We start from the raw sequence: 20,923 nt of genomic DNA on the forward strand, positions 1-20,923 counted from the left end.
GGGAAAATCAAGAGATGTCAACCAAAACACCAGGAAAAGAACTGTGGAGCTCCATAAGTGTGGCTCAATTTTGAATACAATTTGGTGCCATTTGCAATTAAGAAATACAGACGATTTCTCTCTTTACTCTTAAAGTTAACAAATATGTTTTTTATATTTATCAATCTAAAAAAATAAACATTTAGTCTGATTTGATGTTACAATTAAAAAAGTGTTTGTTTTGATCTGAAGAGTTTGTAAATATCTGTATATTTGATGATTGTCAGCACAAAGAGGGAGAGAGGAACAGAGAGGGAGATGGAGAATGAGGACAGAACAGAGATGAACAAGAGCAGGTGAGACACACATGTTAGTCAAATGGTTGTTTACCAAAAGTATCACCGTATCATAGGTACTCATGTATCTCATACCTAGTGTTTCTTTTTAGGTTTGTTATTTTTCAAATTCTATATTTATTAAGTTATGAAGGCTTGTTTGCACAACAAGGCTAAATAATTATATAAACCTTTCTCAATCTAAATATTGTACTTTGGTAAAATTAAAAAATAAATGTAGTGCAGGTCTATGATGATTTTTAGTGCTACTATCATCTAGTTCTGATTCTGATTCTGTCTTGGTTAAGTCCCAAGTAGTCCTGATTTTGAACTGTTGTAGTCCTGTTTTAATTCTGGATCAGTTCTTGGTCTGGTTGAATTGGGGTTTAGTCCTCGTGTCTTGATACAGCCCTGATTTTGTTATGCCTTGCTGCTTAATTAAAAAACTAGTTTAAGGTGTTCTGCACATGTGATATATATTTTTCCCTATATGAAGTCATTCTTTTTTGAACAAAACTCAAAACAGAGCCAATTAATCTTTCAGTCATTTCTACCCCCCCCCCCCCCCCCCCCCCCAAGGGAAAAAAAAATCCCACATGCATACTATCCTTTTGGGCTAAGCCCCGGGTGTTTCAAATGTCTGGCTCCGCCTCTGTCTCCTACCCCTTGGGTCTATTTTCAGGAAACATGGGATTTCTTTCCACTGCTACGCCGATGACTCCCAGATTTATTTCCCACTTAAAAAGATAAATGGCTTCTCAGTAGACCCGCTGCTCAGATGCCTTGATGAAATAAGGACTTGGATGGCTTTGAACTTTTTACATTTTAATGAACAGAAAACAGAAGTGATGGTTTTTGGTGGCGCTTCTGAGGCCACTATTATAGATCTTGGTTCACTGGCACAGTATGTTAAACCAGTCATCACTAATCTGGGAGTTAAAATAGAGGCAAATCTTAAACTTGAAAGCCAGGTCAGAGCTGTTGTAAGATCTAGCTTTTTTCATTTGAGGGAATTAGCCAAAATAAAGCCTATCTTATCGAAACAGCATTTTCAGACAGTAATCCATGCCTTTGTTACTTCTAGGCTGGATTATTGTAACGCACTTTATTTTGGGGTTAGTGATGCGACCATTAGGCGCCTGCAGGTTGTGCAAAATGCTGCAGCACGTCTTTTAACTGGAACAAAAAAGTTTGAGCACATTACCCCTATTTTAATTTCACTCCACTGGCTACCTGTACATTTTAGGATTGTTTTTAAAATTCTCTTATTTGCTTTTAAATCTCTTAATGGCCTGGCCCCCCCCTACCTCTCGGAGCTACTACAACCATATACACCTGCCCGTTCCCTTAGGTCCGCCAATCAGCAGCTCCTTAAGGTACCGAAAACTAAGTATAAATTTAAAGGTGATCGTGCTTTTGCTGTAGCTGCTCCAAAGTTGTGGAATGATCTGCCCTTGCATGTTAGGCAGGCCTCTTCTCTCTCTGAATTTAAAAGTCTTCTTAAAACATATTTATTCGCTGAAGCCTTTGGCATTGATTAGAGGGGTTGACTCAATTTGTTTTAACATGTTTCAATTTATTGTATCTATTTTATCTCATTTTAATTTTCTTTACGTATGCTATTAACATGTACAGCACTTTGTGAAACTCTGGTTTTATGTTAAAGTGCTTTAGAAATAAAGTTGGTATGGTATAAAGTTTACTTTGACTTCAGCAGCTTTGACTTTGACTTTGACTCGGTGCGCCTGAATTTCGGAAAAACATGCAAATTATAAATCTGTATTATAATGTTTGGTGTTTTCGTGTTTGTTGGTTTGTTTTTATTTAGTTTTATTTTGGTTGGTTATTAGATGCTGCTCCAGCCAGCCAGACACTTCCCCGCCGCCCCGCCCTCTCCTCTCTGCGCCGCAAGCAGCAGGCTCACCTCGCAAACGAAGGGCGTCCTTATTCCCAGGAAATGGGCGATAGAAAACCGATCGGTGCCTGTGCCATTCCCAATATGCGCTGGCTGATGTCGGGGCAGCATGAGTACGACCATTCTTTTTTTATTTTTTTTGCCGATGCCCGTGATGCCGCCCCGGGCAACCGCCCGTGTCGCCCGTATCAAAAACCGCTACTGGCTACCGGACCCCTCTCTGTGTGGAGTGGCCAGAGAGAGAGAAGCAGCGTCAAACGACGTAGCAGATACCTCTGCTTACCAATGAACACGTCTGCGCCACGCTGCGCCTATCAGTGCCCACACAGCGGAAATATGTGCGCAACACGTAGCTGTGCTGTCTGGGGAATCATCAACAAGCGGTAAACTTTCAGAGGAAGTGAACTACTGACGGTTACGCAGAGAAGAAAACAGCGATGTCTGAGTCAGACGAGGAGCGTGGTACTTTCCGCACCAGCAAGAACACTGAGGGGGCAAATACGACTCCTAATAGCCCCAAGGGGGTTATGGTGACACTACCTTGCTTCTCTTGGTGTCCCAAAATATGCAGCCCAAACGGTCACGCCATCTTCTGGATTTGTTTTTGTTTTTTTTTTTGGTTGTGCAATAGTTGGTGGTATTTGGTTAGGGGTATGGTTATGTAAAAGTAAAGGTCAGGTTGCCCCGTCGGACGACGAGGACCCTAATTGCCGTTTCTCAAAAGCTGCAGTGGCCGCAGACTCCGAGAATTGTTCGGAGATTGGAAAGTGAGTAACATTTGAAACTTCTGATACATTTTTTTTTCACATTACACATACGATTATGCACTGATCCAAATGCAAACGCTAAAAAATCTCCAAGAACTGCGAACATATGGGCTCAAATTGTGGTCATAAATATTTTGTACTTGTAAATCAGGATTTGTATGTGTAAAAAGAATTTGTGTGTGCCTTAGTGATGTGTCAGTTGTGAACGAAATGGCTCTTAGAGCCGGGTCTTTGACGTGAACGACGCAAGCCGGCTCCTTATCGCGAGCCTCCCAGTCCTACTGCCAGTTTCTGGAAGACACCTTCTTCAAGCAGTGGTACAGGAAGAAGTCTGCATCCTTCAAGAAAAACATGATTTTCATGCAGGACAATGCTCCATCACACGAGTCCAAGTACTCCACAGCGTGGCTGGCAAGAAAGGGTATAAAAGAAGAAAAACTAATGACATAATGACATGGCCACCTTTTTCTTTCTCTCACCCTCTCTCCCTCTTGCACTTTTTTTTTGCTTCATTCCGCATTTGAGCTTTGCGCTGGGATGAGGGGGGAGGGGCGGTAGTTACACTGGCAGTAGCACAGGAACAGAGCAGGAGGGAGAGAGAGAGAAAGAGAGCCAGGGACAACAACGTCAGATTAGAAAGGTATAGTAATCATCCACAACTATTTTCAGTTGCGGATGATAAAGGATTCAGAAAGTTTATTCATGCAGGTCCATATGACAGAGAGTATGCATGTTCTTTTTGTTCTGTCATGACAATTTAATTGTGGGACATTACAATTTTGATGAAGATTAAAATTAAATTAATTGTGCACACATGATAACAATAACACTAAAGTGATAACGATGAACTCTTTCAGGGACATTCTTCGGAAAAATGGCTCTGCAGTAGATGCTGCCATTGCTGCGCTGCTGTGCACCTCCATCATGAACCCACAGTGCATGGGGATTGGAGGCGGGGTCATATTCACTGTGATGGACAGCTCCGGTAACAAGACACCCTCGCTACTCTTTGCTCAGCTCTGCTGTGGATTAATGTAGTAATATGTCATCTTTTCAAAGGTAAAGTGAAAATCATCACCTCCAGAGAGACTGTCCCCAGCAACGTGACCTCTGACCTGCTTAAGTCGTGTCCTAACACCACAGAGTGGACCGTGGAGTGGCCGCACGGTGGGCTGTTTATCTGGCATAATGCTAATATTTATAAGGTTTTAGTCTAATCTGCTCTTGGACTCACCTTTATGACACAGCTAATTTATTCTGTACAGGTCACTGCTAATGCACACTGTGAGTCATTCCTCATTCAGCTTTCCTCAAAAAAGCAAAACTGGGATAATATAAAAAGAAAAGAAAAAAGATAAAGCAAACCACTACAGAGGGTTTGGCTGTCAGCAGATATTAAAGACAATGAGTCGGTGTCGTATATGACACTATCAGAATAATCTAGCATAAACACCATGAAATACATGCTCCTTAGTTTCAGAAACAACCAGAGAGATTGAAGTAGTCAGGTTTTTCTCCAAATGATACACAAGATGTAACACAAAGGTTTTAAAGGTGTAGTCAGTTATCTGTAGAGATATATTTTAAATTCTGCACCTTAATCTGCAAGTCAAACTCAAGATATGAAGGATCATACCTTTGTTTTATCACCTGAGAGGGTTCTTGTCATCAAAGAAGCGGAGGAAAGAGACAGCATGATTGGTGTCTTATTAAAATGTCATCCTCCTCCTCACCTCTAACCTCATCTACTGAATTAAAGTCAAGACTCTAATACACTAAAGAGTGCACAACTATTCTTATTTAATTATTGAAAATAATAATTATTGGAAAAAAAAATAATAATAAAGTCAGCAACAAAAACCTAAATGATCTTATACCTCTTCAAAGAAATATATAACAAGACCAGAGAAATTCAAATACTGGGTCAAAAAACCCACATTTTTTGTTTGCCAAAGGATAGCTGCTCCACAGTCCTGGGTCCTTTTTGTCATATATGTCATTTCATGATGCACTCGATGTGTTTTTTCTTGGTCAAAGGTTTGAACTGCAGGCAGGCCATTTTAACACCCAGGTACTTCTTCTGTGAAGCCATGCTATTGTAATAGATGCAGCATGCGGTTTAGCGTGGTCTTGCTGAAATAGATGTCAACTCGATGGGAGCACAAGTTGCCTGTGTACACCTTTCAGCACTGGTGCATTGCCAGATGTGCAAGCAGCCAATTCTATAGGCAGTAAAATAATTACATACCTTCAGAGGTTTTGAATTGAGTGTTGATAACAAGCTGCAAAAACAGCAGCACTTAACAACGTTAAAGCCCTTTACTCTTTAGCCCAGAATGCAGGATCCACATTTTCTAAAAAAAAATTTGATTTGTCTGACATTAGAACAGTTTTCCACTTTGCCTCAGTCCTTGTTGAATGAGCTTTGGCCCATTCAACATGTTTATGTTTAAAATGCAACACCGCCACCTAGGGGAATTTCCAATATTAAAATGCCTTTATTAAATGCATTTGTTAAAAGACAAAAAAGGATTAATAAGCAATTGCAGCCCAGAGAATAATGAAAGGTGACTGTGGTACAGCCAACTCTAATAGACTCTAATCGAGTCTGCAGAGAATGTCCACACATAAGGTCTTCATACAGTATTAGTCCTTTATTTTATCCAGGTAAAAAATCTCATTGAGATTAAAAATTTCATTTCCAAGAGAGCCATGGCATCATGGCAACAAAAGTCAAAATAGACGTACCACATAAGTATATAACATTTAAAAAAATACAATATCCCGTACAAACATGTGAGAAATATACAATAACAGATCTAATTAAGAGCGACATTAAATACAATGACACTGAGTAAAAGAGTTATTCTCTCGTTCCTTTAAGACAGACTTAAACTCCCCCAAGGTAACCAATTCTGATCATTTCAGTTCCTCCTGCAGATTATTCCAGGAAGCAGGGGCAGCGTAATTAAAAGCCTTTTTCTCCAATTCTGTTCTGATTTTTGGGCCAATCAATTGTATGATATTGTGCGAATGAAGGCTGTATTGGTTGTGGTTTTTACACATATAAACACATAAATAAGATGGAACCAGCCCAAGGAGTGTCACGATCTGGTACAGGGATTCAACGCAGAGCGGTAAGGTATCTCCAAGGTGTGGTTTATTTACAGTGCAGTGCAATATATGTACAGTGAAGGGATCCAAAAACTCCGAGGGGAATCACAGGGTAACTCGCTCACGTCTTCTCCGCTCACACTCACACACTTTCCCGTAGCAGGGAGGTCGCAGGTCCCGGGGGGGGGGGGGAGATCTGAAGCAGACGAGAAGGCAGGTCACCAACAAATCACAAGTCACGGATATGAAGCACAAGAGCTGTGAGAACACTAACGTTAGGGGTACAATCATCCAGCGACGAGAGGATCTGTGTTCCAGCCTCAAATAGTGCTCCCGGTGATGATGGGTGAGTGTTGTCAGGTGTGTGTGTGGGCCAAGGGCGGGAGCCCACAGTGAGCTCCGCCCAGGCAGAGAGGGAGAAAACAGCAACAGCAATTGTAGCCTTGTGGGGCCGACCGGGCAGGCACGGAGACCATGACAAGGAGAGGTTTATAGATAAAGATCAACCAATGGGAGAGTCTACAAATATGGAAAGATGGACATTTAGCAGCAGCATACAAAGAACAATGATGTACACAATTTCCATAACCAGTAATAAAAAGTAAAGCACAATGGTACACAGTATCCAACCTCTTTAGGTAGTGAGCAGGTGCATTAAAAAATAAAAAGCAGGTCACCAAAATCCATTAAAGGTAAAGAAGTTGCATGAATCAAGTGTTTTCTCATTTGGAGGGAGAAACAGGATTGATTTCTAAAAAAGAAACTTAGTTTTAGTTTTAACTTCGACACAAGCCTTTGAATTTGAGTTTTAAATGACAAATTCTGATCTATAATGATCCCTAGATACTTGTAAGATGTGACCATTTCAATTTCAGTTCCTTGAATTGTTGTAATCTTAGGAGATGTAGCTAACAACTCTTTGCCATTTGAGGATAACACGAACTTGTATTTCTATCGATTTAACACCAACTTAAGTTGGGTTAAATGGGACTGAAAAACATCAAAGGCAGACTGCAGAAATTGCAGGGTTGGTGAAGGAGATGAACAATAGATAATTGTATCATCTGCATAAAGATGAAATGCAGCATTTGACAAATTATCACAAAGGTTGTTTATGTAAAGAGAAAAGAACAATGGCTCTAATATGGAGCCCTGTGGAACTTCTTTGGATACTTGGATACTGGGAGAAAAGAGGAAGTTTGCAGTCCATTGAATCAATGATGTCATTAACCACTTAAATAGCAGCAGTTAGTGTGCTGTGTTGTTTTCTGAATCCTGACTGATGTTGGAAAGAACTGAATTTTTGTCAAAAAAGTCTTTCAGTTGTTCACTAATGAACTCTGAATCTAGAACTTTTGCTAGAACACACAATTTCGATATGGGCCTGTAGTTATTAACATCTGAAGGATCACCTCTTTTCAGCAAAGGGAGAACACAGGCAGATTTCTGTATTACAGGGATCTCACTTTCGAGAGGCTAAGATTAAAAATGTAAGTTAGTGGTTCTGCTATAAAATCTGCAGCCAACTTAAGACAATAAGGATCAAGTTGATCTGGTCCTGCAGATTTATTTAGATCCAACAGATTTAAAGCCCTGTGGACCTCAAAAACATTTAGTGGAGAAAAACTGAAGGGTTGGACCAAAGATTCAGTTTGAGTGGTTGCAGAGAGAGCCTCCTGTTGATTAAGCTGTTTTAAATCTGGATATAAAGATTCAAATAGAGATCCTGAAGAATGAAAAAGCTCATTAAAGCAGTTTAGAATATCACATTTCTCCATTAAGGTGCAGGAGTCTTTTACGACAAAGGCTGGCATCTCATTTGTAGTTATGTCTCCATAAGAAGATTTTATTATTTTCCAGAATTTCTTAGGATCGTTCAGATGTTTAGTAGTTTTTGAAAGATAGAATTCTGATTTGGCCTTTTAAATTAAGGAAGTTGAACGGTTTCTGAGCTGTCTAAAAATCAGCCAGTCCGCTTCAGATTTGGTTTTTCTGGCATCCCTTTTTTTGAGTAGACTGGAGAGCTGATGTCATGGTCTGGCTGGCAGACCGTGGGGATGTGGGGAAAGGAGGACCCAAAACGCAGACTCTGCGATGCAAACAGTGCTCTTTATTTACAGTGAAAAGCTGTAAACACAATAACTCCCCGTTGCTCCCTTGAACCCCGTGTGCATGCTTCCCTCCGACGTCTGTGTTCGTGCTCCCTGCTGTTGTGTTTCCGCACACCCCGTGCGTGCTGCCTTTCTGGACCACTCTTCCTCCTGCAGGGAAACCATAGAAGCAGCCGTCAACACTAACCCTCGGCAGGTATATACGAACAGCACTGACATATACTGACACACTAACTTGGTACGATAACTCAATGATCCCACGCCAGTGGGAGCTCCAACATTCTCCTAAGTAGCTCCCCCGACGAGCCCTGGGCCCTATTTCAGGAAGCCGGTTTAGTGCAAACTCTGAGTAAGTATACCCTGAGTTAACGAAAACTCTGGGTTTTCGGTTTCACAAAGCGAGTTTAGATTAATTAACCCTAACCCTAAGACAACCAGTCCCAGTTGAAATCTCCAGCCAGCACAATTTCATTAAAATCTAAAGTAGATCGTTTTTCACTAAGTGAAACTAAAGCCTCACTACTAGCTGAGGGGGGTCTATAACAGCCCACAATGGTAATAAAATAGCCCTTCAAAAGTTAGAGCTTGAGGGCAAGAAGTTCAAACTGTTTACAAACAGATACTGATGATTGGACAGTAACATGGAATTTGTTTTTTACGTAAATTGCAACACCGCCACCCTTTCTGGTGCGGTCGCAACGGAAAAGATTATAGCGCGTTATTGCAATGTCTTTGTCAGTAACTGATTTTGTAAGCCACTTTGCTGATAATGTAAGAATATCAGTATATAACTCTTTCATCCAAATTTTCATGAAATCAAGTTTGGGAAGAAGACTTCTGACATTTAAATGAGTGATACCAAGACCCGTTCAAGCTTTAAAATCACAAGGAGTACTCAAGCATTTGCAATCTGGACCAGGATTAGGTTGTATTTCCAGATAAAAGAAGCAGAAGAACAAAAACATTTTCTTTTCACAGATTTTTTTTGTAGTTTAACAGACTGATTTCTCTTACAGCTCAATCTCTTTGGGTGGTGAGAGAATTGGGAAATAAACCAGTGATATGGAATAAATAAATCAGTTAAATCAGATGGAATGAGATCTCTGCTGATGATCACATTTGAGAAGCTTCTAAAAGATGTAAAATCCCACCTTGTTCCCTTTGAGAGGAGTAAGAAGTATGATTTCCCTTGTTCTGCAGACTGTTCCTGCACCTCATGTAGACAAAAAGCTGTCAATAAAATCAATAAAGGAAAAAAGGCTACTGAGGATAACATGCTGACTAACAGGGAAAAAAAAGGTAGACCCAGTCGACCTGTGGTAGAGCCTGGTTGTGGCCAGATATAGATATAATCGTCGCATTAAACAGCTTCTAAGAGCAAGATCAGTTACTGAATGGGCTGTTCAACAATAGACAGCTTGCCAGAATGCTGTCCCATCTTTCCCATTTTCTGGTCTTCAATTAATGTAAATTCCTCCCCAAGACCAATCTTAACTCTCCTCACAAGTCCATCTTTATCAGTCATTGTTTCTAATTTGGCTAATCTCCACTCGTTCCCTGGCAGATTATCTGTCTGTGGAGGTGAAGCTGGAAATGTTGTGAGATGCTAAAGTGGGGCCAGAGACACAGGCTGCTGTGGATGCACATGTCCCTGTCCCATATGTTCCTGTCAGCAGAGTACAAATGACCTTCATGCATTACTCCCTGATTGTCTATAGTGTGTTGACTTTGAAGGGAAGCTGTGGATCCATATGTAGAATCAGCATAGTCTCTGTTAAGAAGCGTCTTTTGACAGCATTTGAGTATGGGATGGACAGCAATAAGAACTGGGAGTAGTTGGAGCAGTTCACTTGTGGCAGACATTAAAAAATAAAGAAATTAGACATTAGAATATGTGTGAGAAAGATGAATCAAGAAAAGAAAGGGGGCTACAGACAACATTTATTTATATGGCCCAGAGTTCTGTGCTACACTCCTGCACACAGGCTGCATAAACAGTAAGAAAAGTAAATATAAGATATGCTAAATGCTTCTTTGAGCCAGAAATAGTGTAAATATAGTGAAATAAACTTAAAATAACTGTAAGATGCAAAATGTTATCTCTAACATAATCAGTTACAAACAGACACACATTTCCCTCTGAAATGGAGCAGAATAGAATAGAGTATTTACAAAGCACCAAATTATAACAGACATCATCTCAGATCATTAAAGGTCAGGACCTTACAGTTTACTCAAAACACGAGCAAATGTATGTGGGACTTTCCAGCACTGACTATCCATTATCTATCTAACCAGGTAGCAAATGGATTGGGGTTCCTGGGGAAATTCGAGGTTATGAAGCGGCACACCGGCTTTATGGGAAGTTGCCCTGGGCCGACCTCTTTCAGCCGACCATCAAATTAGCCAGAGAAGGATTCCCTATTCCTTACTACCAAGGTCAACACATCCCACGCATTGGTAACACGTCACTACGGTATGAAAAACACCCACAATGTGATTTCAAAAATACAAAGAGCAAACAATGAATGGTTCAGCTTTATTTCACTGTCTTTGTCTTTTAGGGAGTTATATTTAGATAAAAATGGGAACCTGCTTAAGACCGGTGATACTGTGAAATTTGAGAAACTGGCTGACACTTTGATCGCAAACGAGGGACCAGATGTGTTTTACAACGGAACAATAGCAAAGAATTTAACCAGTGACATACAGAATGAAGGTATTATCAGATGGGTTTCATCCTGCTCTCTTTCTGACCGTTTTCTATGTCTGCCAGGCACAATGATCTAATTACAAATTACAAAAATCTATTGGTTTTGGAAAACTGTAACATGATCCCTCACAGGCTACACTGTGATCTGTCTCGATCCATTCAAACTCTTGATTATGAAATTCATTGTGTTCATTTGTACTCAGCAGAATCATTTGTTTCACTGTTCTTGCTCAGGAGGAAACCTCACACGGGAGGACTTGGAATTGTATGAAGCTAAAGTGACTGATGCGTGGAATATTTCTTTGGGAGAGTATAAGCTGTACTTCCCTCCGCCCCCTGCAGGAGGAGCCATCCTCAGCCTCATCCTCAACATCATGAAAGGTTCCTGATTGTTGCTTCTAGCATGTAGAGTTTGATTCATATAGGAAAATGATCCTTATCAATCTTTACAAATGTGATACACTAAGAATTGATGTTTTCAATCCAAAAAATAATTTTGTTTTTATATTTTTAGGATACAAAATGAATTCAGAACCTAAGACGACTGATGAAAAGATTTTGTTTTATCACCGTTATATTGAAGCTTTAAAATTTGCCAATGAATTAAAGACAAATATCAGCGATCCAAACTTCAGCTCAGATGAAGTAAGTATCTCAAAATCCTACAGATTTGCACCTGCTTTGTTGCATAAAGAATGATTCTATTTAAGTGACTAAACAATTAAAAGTAACAATACCACATCACAAAACACAAAACAAACCGCCCCTTGCCTGCAGCTCATCCACAAACTACACCCCACCACAGTCAGTTTATGCACACTGATAATGAGTTGAGGTTTTTTTGTAATATCTCTGAGTTTTGCACAGTTGGACTTTAGGTTAATTTGTTGGGTTGAGATTGTGACTTTGTGTTAACAAAGTGCTTTTACAGAAGTGTTCACCTTTGTTAATGATCAATCAGGGGCATTTGATTATCAGTACCTGGCTGCTACTTACAATTAAAGTTCTTATAGAAGCACTAAGGGTGAAGAGAACCAGTAGAGTGCTGTAAGAATTTCTTTGAGTCTCAGCATTTTCATTTCAGCATCATTCTGAGCAGTGACGTAGCTTTTAAAACATATACATATAAATACAAGTTTTAAAAGCACATAAACCTAAATTGGCTTAATATTTGTCTTTAATTTAGTATGTATATATTATTGTTATTATTATCTTAGTATTTAAATATAAGTATAATTTTGTGTAATGTGATGTTTTCAGATACTCTGTAGTTCACACAGATGACTGAATTTCAGAGACTCTATCTTTGGCAGTCATATGTTGAGCTTGATCACTAACCAATATTATAACCTCTAGTATTCATTCATTCATTCATCTTACATCAGTGATGGATCAATGATCAAAATTCTGTTAACATTTGGCTCCAATTTTATAAATTTCTTGACAGCAATGTATTTTCTGTAATGTGCATATTTATTTAGTTTTATTAATTCATTTTATTAATTCTCTGTATTTCACACAGATGGCAAAGAAACTGACACAGGATAGCTTTGCAGACAGCAAACGAAGCTTGATCAGCAGCGACAAGACTCGTGATCCTGGCATCAACTTGTATCTGGACAGCATCGGCACCACACATGTATCTGTGCTGGCTGAAGATGGATCTGCTGTGTCTGTCACCAGCAGCATCAACGACGAGTCAGTACCTGCATCATTCTGTTTCACTGCTAGAAACCAGCTATCAGATATTTTTCTTTCTTGAAACTGAAGATTTAAGAGATTATGGAGGAACTTATTTTTAGACTATTTCTATACTACAAAGAGTGTCTTGGCTTTGTAGTTAATTTAGTTTTTTTGTTTACAGATTCGGCTCCGGGGTCCTCTCTCCAAGCACTGGAATCATTCTCAACAACCAGCTGTCTGACTTCTGTGGTAGAGCTAATAGCGTCTCTCCTGGTAAGAGATCAGTAGGATGCTTTTTATGAAATACAAGTAATTAGACGAGGAAGGTGGATTATTTCAAAACTAATAACACAAAGAGTTTAATTTTTTTCCTGAAATTATTTTCCTGACAGGACATATTTCTTTAAGTAATTTCTAATAATGGCAAAATAGTGCCATTGAGGAAATGAGAGGAGAAAATGGCATTTCATAATTCATTGTGACGCATCATATTTTGTTGATCATGGAAAAACTAAACTTGTTGATCATTTCCACGATGTTTTGCCAAACTGAAACACATCATGTGAATTTGGACTAAAATTGCATTTTCTGTTTAATACCATAGCCTGCTAAAATGTTTGAATGTTCAAGAACAGGCACAGTTTTACTACTGCTGTAGTAAAATCTGTTTCCATGTCAACGTGTTGTTGTGTGAAGTTTTTCCTTCACGCTGTCACCAAGTACTTGCTCATAAGGGGCTCTTCTTATTGTTGGGGGTTTCTCTCTACTGAAGTGGGTTAACCTTATAATATAAATGTACCATTGTGATTTGACGGTATATGGATATTTATATTCATTTAAAATTATATAGAGGACAGCACACTGGCACGGTGTTGCCTTATAGCATAGGTGTCAAACTCTGGCCCGCGGGCCAAATTTGGCCCGGAGCCTAATTACATTTGGCCCGCAAAGCCATACCAAATTACTATTAGAGCTGGCCTACTGGTATTATACAGCTAATAGATATATTGTTTAGTATTAAGCTTTGTTTGTTCCATATTCAGTTTTTCAGCAAAACATGTTTGAGTCCATAAGAAAAGATTCATTCTTATATCTGGAGGAATAAATATATTTCAATAAATATTAATGTTAGCCCGCGACTTTGTTCCAGTTTTGAATTTTGGCCCACTGTGTATTTGAGTTTGACACCCCTGCCTTATAGCAAGAAGGCCCTGAGTTTGATCCCACTTGTGTGGAGCTTGCATGTTCTCCCCATGTTTGTGTGAGTTCTCTCTGGGTACTGCAGCATCCTCCCACAGTCCAAAGACATGCAGTTAGTAGGGTTAGGCTAATTGGTGAATCTAAATTGCCCATAGGTGTGAATGCGAGTGTCTCTCTGTGTTAGCGCTGCATCCGGCTAGCGACCTGACCTCGGTTTACCCTGCCTCTCGCCCTATGGTAGCTAGGATTGGCTCCACCACCCCTGCAACCCTGAGAAGGATAAGCTGAAGATAATCGATGGATGAATCTATATATAGATCTATAATATTGATTCAAGTGTGTTCAAGGTTCTGTATAATTCAGTTTGGACATAGCATCATTCAAACATTAATCTAACACACTGACAGAGTCTCAGTAATAGCTGCACTTTGAAAGACATTTCACTTTAGTTTGATACAGATTCAGTAGAGATAACTCACTTGTTGTGTGTGCACTTTCATCATTTGTTGATAAGCATGGGCGGATGCAATTCTAAACTTGTTTGTAGAGCACAGGTGTCGAACTCCAGGCTTTGAGGGCCAGTGTCCTGCAGATTTTACATGTGTCCTTGATCAAACACAGATAAATTACCTCCTCAGCGGCTGTATCCCAATTCAGGGTCTGCAGCCTTAAAGTACGCAGCCTTAACGGTCCACAAGGGCCGCGTAATCAAAGACCGCTGAGGCCGGAAGTGCGAGGCTTGTGAAATGGGACGGTCTAGCCTCCGTCGCGCTGCCCAGGTTGCCTAGCAACCATGATACTAACAGCTGGAAACGTTTCATACAGCTTTGTTTGACAGGAATGAAGGAGAAACCTTTTTGTTCATTTGTTTGTTTGTTTCTACATGAGCTTTGATCATTCTCTGTAAGATTAAGCTCAGGTATTGAACGGCGTATATTTTAAAGTAAAGGCTTTAAAACCAAGTTAGCACAAACGTCACTAATGTCACATAACTTTGCCGACATGTGGCCAACAGTAATGTTTAATGTTCTTCGTTATTAAACATTTGCACATAAATAAGTGACATAATATTCAGTACTTACTTAAAGTTTACTCTTCGGGCGCCCCTCATCCGCCGTTTTTTTTTTTTTTTTTTGGCAAAATTATCGACACCCACCGCCATGCTATGCATTATGGGATATGTTGGGCCACGAAGTCTACACTGCCACATCCTTAAAATTCAGGGAAATGAAGGACGCATTTGAGGGCAGCATTTCGAGCAGCCTTTGAATTGGGACAGCCTTCGTCGCGTCGCTGTGACGTAATCTGTTGGGTCTAAACTCAGACCCTGCTGTATCCAGGACTTATTCCCGTGAAAGAAAAACAAGGCAACAGCGATCAATCGATTTACTTGCAAGGGAGGCCTCGTCGGTATCTCAGAAACGCACTTCGAATCTCCTTACGAGTGACCCCGATGATGGCCTCCTCTCGCTGCCTTTTATTGAAAACGTTCACACAATAAACAATAGTTTACAAACACCTCCCCTCATAACCCCCCTTGGTTACAAAGACAAGGCACTGTATGTGTGTGTTCTCCTGCTGACCAAAAAGGGTCATAAAAGCATAAAAGCAGGAGCAACATCCTTGGTCATAAAGAGGGTAGTCTCCCCCACACCCAATTCATGGTTCACCCTAGATAACAAAGTGAAGCCATACAAAGGGGAGGAAGTTTACCAACATCAAACAGACCTTCACAAGGATGTGCCTGTGATAAAACACTACAGCCCCCACCCAGAACCTCGAGAATCTGGGGAGGGGGGAAGAAATAATTTCTTTCATCACAGAGTTAAAACAATGTAGAGATGGTAAGCATAAAAATGACAAACATTTAACAATTCACTTTAACATAATCGGCCTTAAAATGCGTACTTTAAGGCTGCAGACCCTGAATTGGGATACAGCCAACATGTCTTGGAGTTCTCCAGAAGCCTGGTAATGAACTAATCATTTGATTCAGGTGTGTTCACCCAGAGTCTTATCTAAAACCTGCAGGACACTGGCCTTCGAGGCCGGGAGTTTGACACCCCTGTTGTAGAGTATAAAAAATTCAGGTATGAAAATACTGCATGAAAATACAGTCACTGATTCGTGTATGAAACATTTGTGTAAATGATTTATGCACAGATATGTGTGTACAGACTGATTTCTGTTTTCTAGTTTTGTCATTCAAGGTCTTTGTTGTATTTCTCAGGGGAGCGGCCTCCCTCCAATATGGCCCCATCTGTGCTGAAGTCTCCGTCGAAGACGCTGGTGATTGGAGGGTCTGGTTCTGAAACGATTCCACCGGCTGTGGCCTCGGTATGTATGCATGGTACACACAAAGGTGCCGTTACATATTAAATAAAATAAATTGATGTGGACTGATGCTGGTCTTTGCTGTTAAAGCTTGCATCATAGCAACAAGATTCTTCACCCTAATTTATCCTGTAATCATCACTTTCTCATCTCATTTTTTTTTCTCTCCAAGGCACTCATGAACCACCTTTGGTTTGGAAAGAGCCTTAAGGAGGCAATTATTACGCCTGTTGTTCTTGTAGACTCTAAAAGTGAAGTAAAACCTGAACCCAAGCTTGAAAAGGTAATTTATTCAATGTATTTAAATGATAAATTAATAAGTTCTACTTCTCTTGTTCCATCTGAGTCTCTCTCCTCTTTGCCCTGCAGGATGTAGTTGATGGTCTTGAAGCTAAGGGACATAAAATAGCAAAATTCTACAACACAGTTAACGCTGTGGAAAAGGCGGGCAGCTGTATCTCTGCATGGTCTGATGAAAGGAAAAAAGGCAAAGCTGCTGGTTACTGAGACCAAGAGTCAGTGATGTCAGTTATACAGCATGGTCTTAAGGTTATGGACACTGCTGTAGCTACAACATTGGTAAATCTATATTCGTCTGTTAACTGATAGATCATTCATGCTTTGCTCATGTGTATAAAAAGTTTGTAATATTGAAAACATAATGCAACGATCAGATCAGTTAAATCCCAAATTTCATGCAAAAATGTGCAAAGATAGCACTGTAAAAACTAGAAATGTAATTTTTTTAAAAAGTAGGGATTGCTGTTGATATCCGCCTCAATTTTTTTACAATTAATATGACCTTCTAAATATTTGTTTATTTTGGGTTTTGATACATATAGAATTGACTAAACAAGGAAACAGCTTTCAGGTCAAAATGTGAAGCCCATGCCTGTTTCTTTGACCTGCATTCTTTCTAAAAAGCAGGCCAGCAGGTTGAGACTGACTGCAGAAATCTTTGGTTATAGTAAACAATTCATATTTTCAAGTCTCATCAAATTCATGTTTACTTTGTAGATTTTAGCCCACTGGATAGTCCAGAAGGGAGATAAAGTAGGGTACACTTTAGGGCAGCCCTAAGTTATCTATCAATTGATTTGTAGTTTAACCCCCCAGCCCCCACCCAATGTTTTTTATTATTATGTTTTTATATTTAGTTTTCATATTAAGATTTTGAGCTTCATTAATCCTGCTATGTTTTTGCTCTTATAAAGTGTGGGTAATTCTGCTGATGTGCTCAGGGTAAAAGTTAATCTGACAAGCAGTTTGTGAGGCAGGTTTTCTTTTTTACCTCAGTATCTGTCTGAGCTCCTGTCTGTTTATGATTAATAAAGTATTCTGATTCTGATTGTTTCAGGATGACCTGCCATTATTCAATGACACATCTGCTTACCTGCATCTTTTGCTCGTTTCTCCTCCTCTTCTTTTCTCTTTTTTCTAAACTGAGGACCTGATGGCTTTGAACTTTTCTTGTCCATCTTCCATTGGTTTTAATTTTGCACTCCAGTATGAACACCCATCCCCCAACCCAAGGATCACCACAACATGATCTAACACACCTACACCTTAGTTCACAGATTCACTTTGTCTAGGGTGCATTTCTGAGATTTCACACAACCCAGGATTCAAATCATGAATACATAATGGGCTTGGATTTACAACATTATAAATGAAATGTGCTCTATTTGGAAGCAGCCGGCCCCCCTCCCCTTTCGACGGCTTGTGTGTGAGACTTTAAATCATCAAACTATAAATTTTAAACTGTTATTGATCCCTTTACCCCTGGTCCTAAAGTGTACATTTGTTTTCTTACTCTTCTTATATATATTGTTTGTTTACTTGCACTGCTGTAACTGGAGCCTTGTCGTCTCGTCTCTCTATATACTGGACTGTATGTAGCGGAGATGACAATAAAGTTTACTTTGACTTCAGCAGCGAGCAGGCGCAAATTATAAATCTGTATCATGATGTCTGGTGTGTTTGTGTTTGTTGGTTTGTTTTTATTTTGTTTTACTTTGCGAGATGGTTATTAGATGCTGCTCCAGCCGGTCAGAAAATCCCCCGCCGCCCCGCCCTCTCCTCTCTGCGCCGCAAGCAGCAGGCGCACCTCGCAAACGAAGGGCGCCCTTACTCCCAGCAAATGGGCGATAGAAAACCGATCGGTGCCTGTACCATTCCCAATATGCGCTGGCTGACGTCGGGGCAGCATGAGTACGAGAATTTTTATTTTTTTTTGCCGATGCCCGTGATGCCGCCCCCCACCACGATGCCGCCCCGGGCAACTGCCCGTGTCGCTCCTTATCTAAAACCGCTACTGATTGTAACTGACTGTAAAAAGTCAGCACAACGAAAATAAACAACATCTAAACTTGGATTATATCTGACCCAGATAGACTGCAGTTCATAACTTCTTACCTGAAGTTCAGTTCACCGCCTTGGGTCTCTCCTCCTCCTGTATATCCTGAGTTATTTTTACACATCGACCAGCATCTGGCCAATCCACCACCTTTCATTGTTTATACCGTTACAAAAAAAAAAAAAAAAAATCATCGGCCCATAAAAATTAAATATCAAATCGGCCCACCGGGCAAATAAATGCCCGCTGGCCAGTCCAGCTATGGTCGTGCCATTATTTAACCCTTCGCGTGCCAGCTGTGGCACGTGTGCCCAGGGTTGCCAACCCCTGTAGTAGAGCAATCTCAAGATGATGGGCCGAGGAGGATCACTTTGTTTGGGACGTTGGCGATTCACTCTATGTGCTCGATCGATAAGTAGCTTCTCCTCGAGAGATAGCGCCTCTGCCAAAAGTTGCGAAACAAACTCCCTCTGTGCCCTCTGGTATTCCCACGATTCTTACATTATTCCTCCTGGAGCGTGCCTCAAGATCTTCACATTTCTCATCTAACTTCTTTAACTCTGTAGACAAACGCTCCACAGTGGCCTCGAGAGTGCCAATGGTGTCAGAGTGGTTTGAGGCACAGGCCTGCAGTTCAGTTAAAGTGTTATCATGCCTGGCCACATCGCTTTTTATGTCCGAAATTGAGGCCTGGATGCTCTGGTTCAAGGATGATATCTCGCCTCTTATGGTGGTAGAAATCTCTAATCTGCGAGTGTCCAGTGTAGCGCACAATTCAGACTTGATGGAATTTATCTCTGAACGTAAGCTAGTTATAGCGGTTAGTAGCGCTTTATTCGACGGCTTGCATTCATCCTTTTCCAGTGCAGGCGGGGGGGCGCACCAGACCAGAGTCTGAAGAGGCTTCGAGGCCTACATCGCTCACGTCGTTCTTCTTAAGTTTGGGCTTCACCATTGTCGAGAGGCTCCATGAAATATATCCACAGTAATCAATGGAAATGTGCTATATAAATAAATTTGACCTTGAACTTTTTAGTTGTTTTATGTGTTTTACTGATAGGAATAGATAACCTGGACTTAAACTGGATATGTTTTGTTTTGAAACTGTCAGCTTTGTGTACAATAAATTCTTTTCTTCAGTTTTTAATGTCTGCCTTGTTTTTATTGTTGGATTGCATCCAAATTTCCCTTATGGAAATCACAAGTCGGAAACTTTATGAAGCTGCAGAAGCTTATAGAAAAGAATGCCGTTCAAAACACACAGGTCACATGATCACAACTAAATCAAACGCTTTGGTGCACTTCACCCCAGTTTTAACTGATGAAACAGTTTTTCAGATAATTGTCTACATAGAATCACTGTCTGATGGATTAAAAACCTTACATCCTCTGTGGGTTTGCTGTGTAGGACGACATGTTGATAGCAGGTTGAAAAGCAAAAGATGCACAACATGGTCTACAGGTACTCCCAAATGGAAGGACCTGCTATCCATGTATGGATGGGGGCTCATCTCTGTTTATGCACCAAAGAAACCTCAAGAATTGTTTGTCTTTGGAGAGTAGGCACACCTGGTGAAACATGCCCCTACATCACTGATGCTGTGCTCCTTGAAGCGCACTCCAACCGGGGAAGGACTCAAGACAGGCAATAGAGTCTTGTTCAAATTAAGTTCCTTGTAATGAAAGGAGCAGTTCAAGACCATTCTATTTTTGCCATTGCGCTGGACCATGTGATGAAGTATTTACCATCTCTCTTTGCTCTTGGGAGGTAACATCCGGTTGCAGTTTGGCTACAACACCACAGCTTACCAGTTTTTCAATTTCTGCATTGTTTGCAGCACCCATTGCTTAGATGTTTCTCTATACTCTTATAGTTTGGCAATATTGCCTCTTGGGTTGCTTGGAAAAATGGCATATCCTTTCTCCTCAACAAGGGTTTGGCATACCGGTACAGTATCTAAAGGGCTTTCTGATCCTCCTTGGACATTGTTACCTCCTTTTCACTTTTTTATGGTAGAATGTCAACTTGCCACTGTTTTTCAACACGCCTCTGAAGCTCAACAGATAGGGGGCTGCAGGAGGCACAGTTGCAGCTCTAGCTGTGACTCAAGAGTCTTTGCTGTGTCTTGCAGTGTTCAACCCTTGCAGCTGTCCCCCCTAGTGATTCAAAGTGCACAGGTTCTGCAGGGTTTATAAGGTGCAGCTGCGAAACTTGGCTGAAGGTTTGTAGGCGTAAATACTCGAGAAGTCTGTAGATTGCTTGAGGAAAGTAGCTGGATATGAATGTTGAGCTAAATCAAAACGCTAAGTAGTGAAGGCATGAAATATTTGCTAGTTCTCATGGAAAGGTCCTCAGGAGTGCCTGTTAATCCTAGCTGCTAAGCTGAAGATGAACGTAGCATGGTGCAGTCAGAGC

The 20,923-nt window shown here is 40.5% G+C and overlaps 1 protein-coding gene and 1 long non-coding RNA gene across 2 annotated transcripts; one reads left to right on the plus strand and one right to left on the minus strand.

The window, feature by feature from the left end:
- The first annotated feature begins 2,233 nt into the window (after positions 1-2,233).
- On the plus strand, positions 2,234-18,082 carry LOC308404239 (glutathione hydrolase 5 proenzyme-like). The gene is made up of 12 exons (XM_080894185.1): positions 2,234-2,996; positions 3,854-3,981; positions 4,056-4,163; positions 10,520-10,697; positions 10,786-10,940; positions 11,169-11,315; positions 11,449-11,579; positions 12,457-12,632; positions 12,799-12,890; positions 16,048-16,154; positions 16,324-16,434; positions 16,521-18,082. Exons 2-12 carry the CDS (start codon positions 3,921-3,923, stop codon positions 16,656-16,658), a joined length of 1,404 nt encoding a protein of 467 aa, XP_080750311.1. The 5' UTR covers positions 2,234-2,996; positions 3,854-3,920; the 3' UTR covers positions 16,659-18,082.
- Positions 6,288-15,643, minus strand: LOC308404244. The gene is made up of 3 exons (XR_013973085.1): positions 14,900-15,643; positions 6,385-8,371; positions 6,288-6,306 (listed from the first exon to the last, which is right to left on the minus strand). It is a non-coding gene; the product is annotated as an uncharacterized lncRNA (long non-coding RNA).
- Positions 18,083-20,923: the final 2,841 nt, after the last annotated feature.

The sequence above is a fragment of the Rhamphochromis sp. 'chilingali' genome (assembly GCF_963969265.1).
Source record: "Rhamphochromis sp. 'chilingali' genome assembly, chromosome: 10".
Lineage (NCBI taxonomy): Eukaryota > Metazoa > Chordata > Actinopteri > Cichliformes > Cichlidae > Rhamphochromis > Rhamphochromis sp. 'chilingali'.

What these genes read in the sequence shown, in the direction of transcription:
- LOC308404239 (XM_080894185.1), top strand. Translation starts at nt 3,921, where the DNA reads ATGAACCCACAGTGCATGGGGATTGGAGGCGGGGTCATATTCACTGTG. An exon ending in CACTGTGATGGACAGCTCCG is followed by an intron (nt 3,982 to 4,055) that starts GTAACAAGACAC and finishes ATCTTTTCAAAG; the next exon opens with GTAAAGTGAAAATCATCACC. An exon ending in CAAACTTCAGCTCAGATGAA is followed by an intron (nt 11,580 to 12,456) that starts GTAAGTATCTCA and finishes TATTTCACACAG; the next exon opens with ATGGCAAAGAAACTGACACA.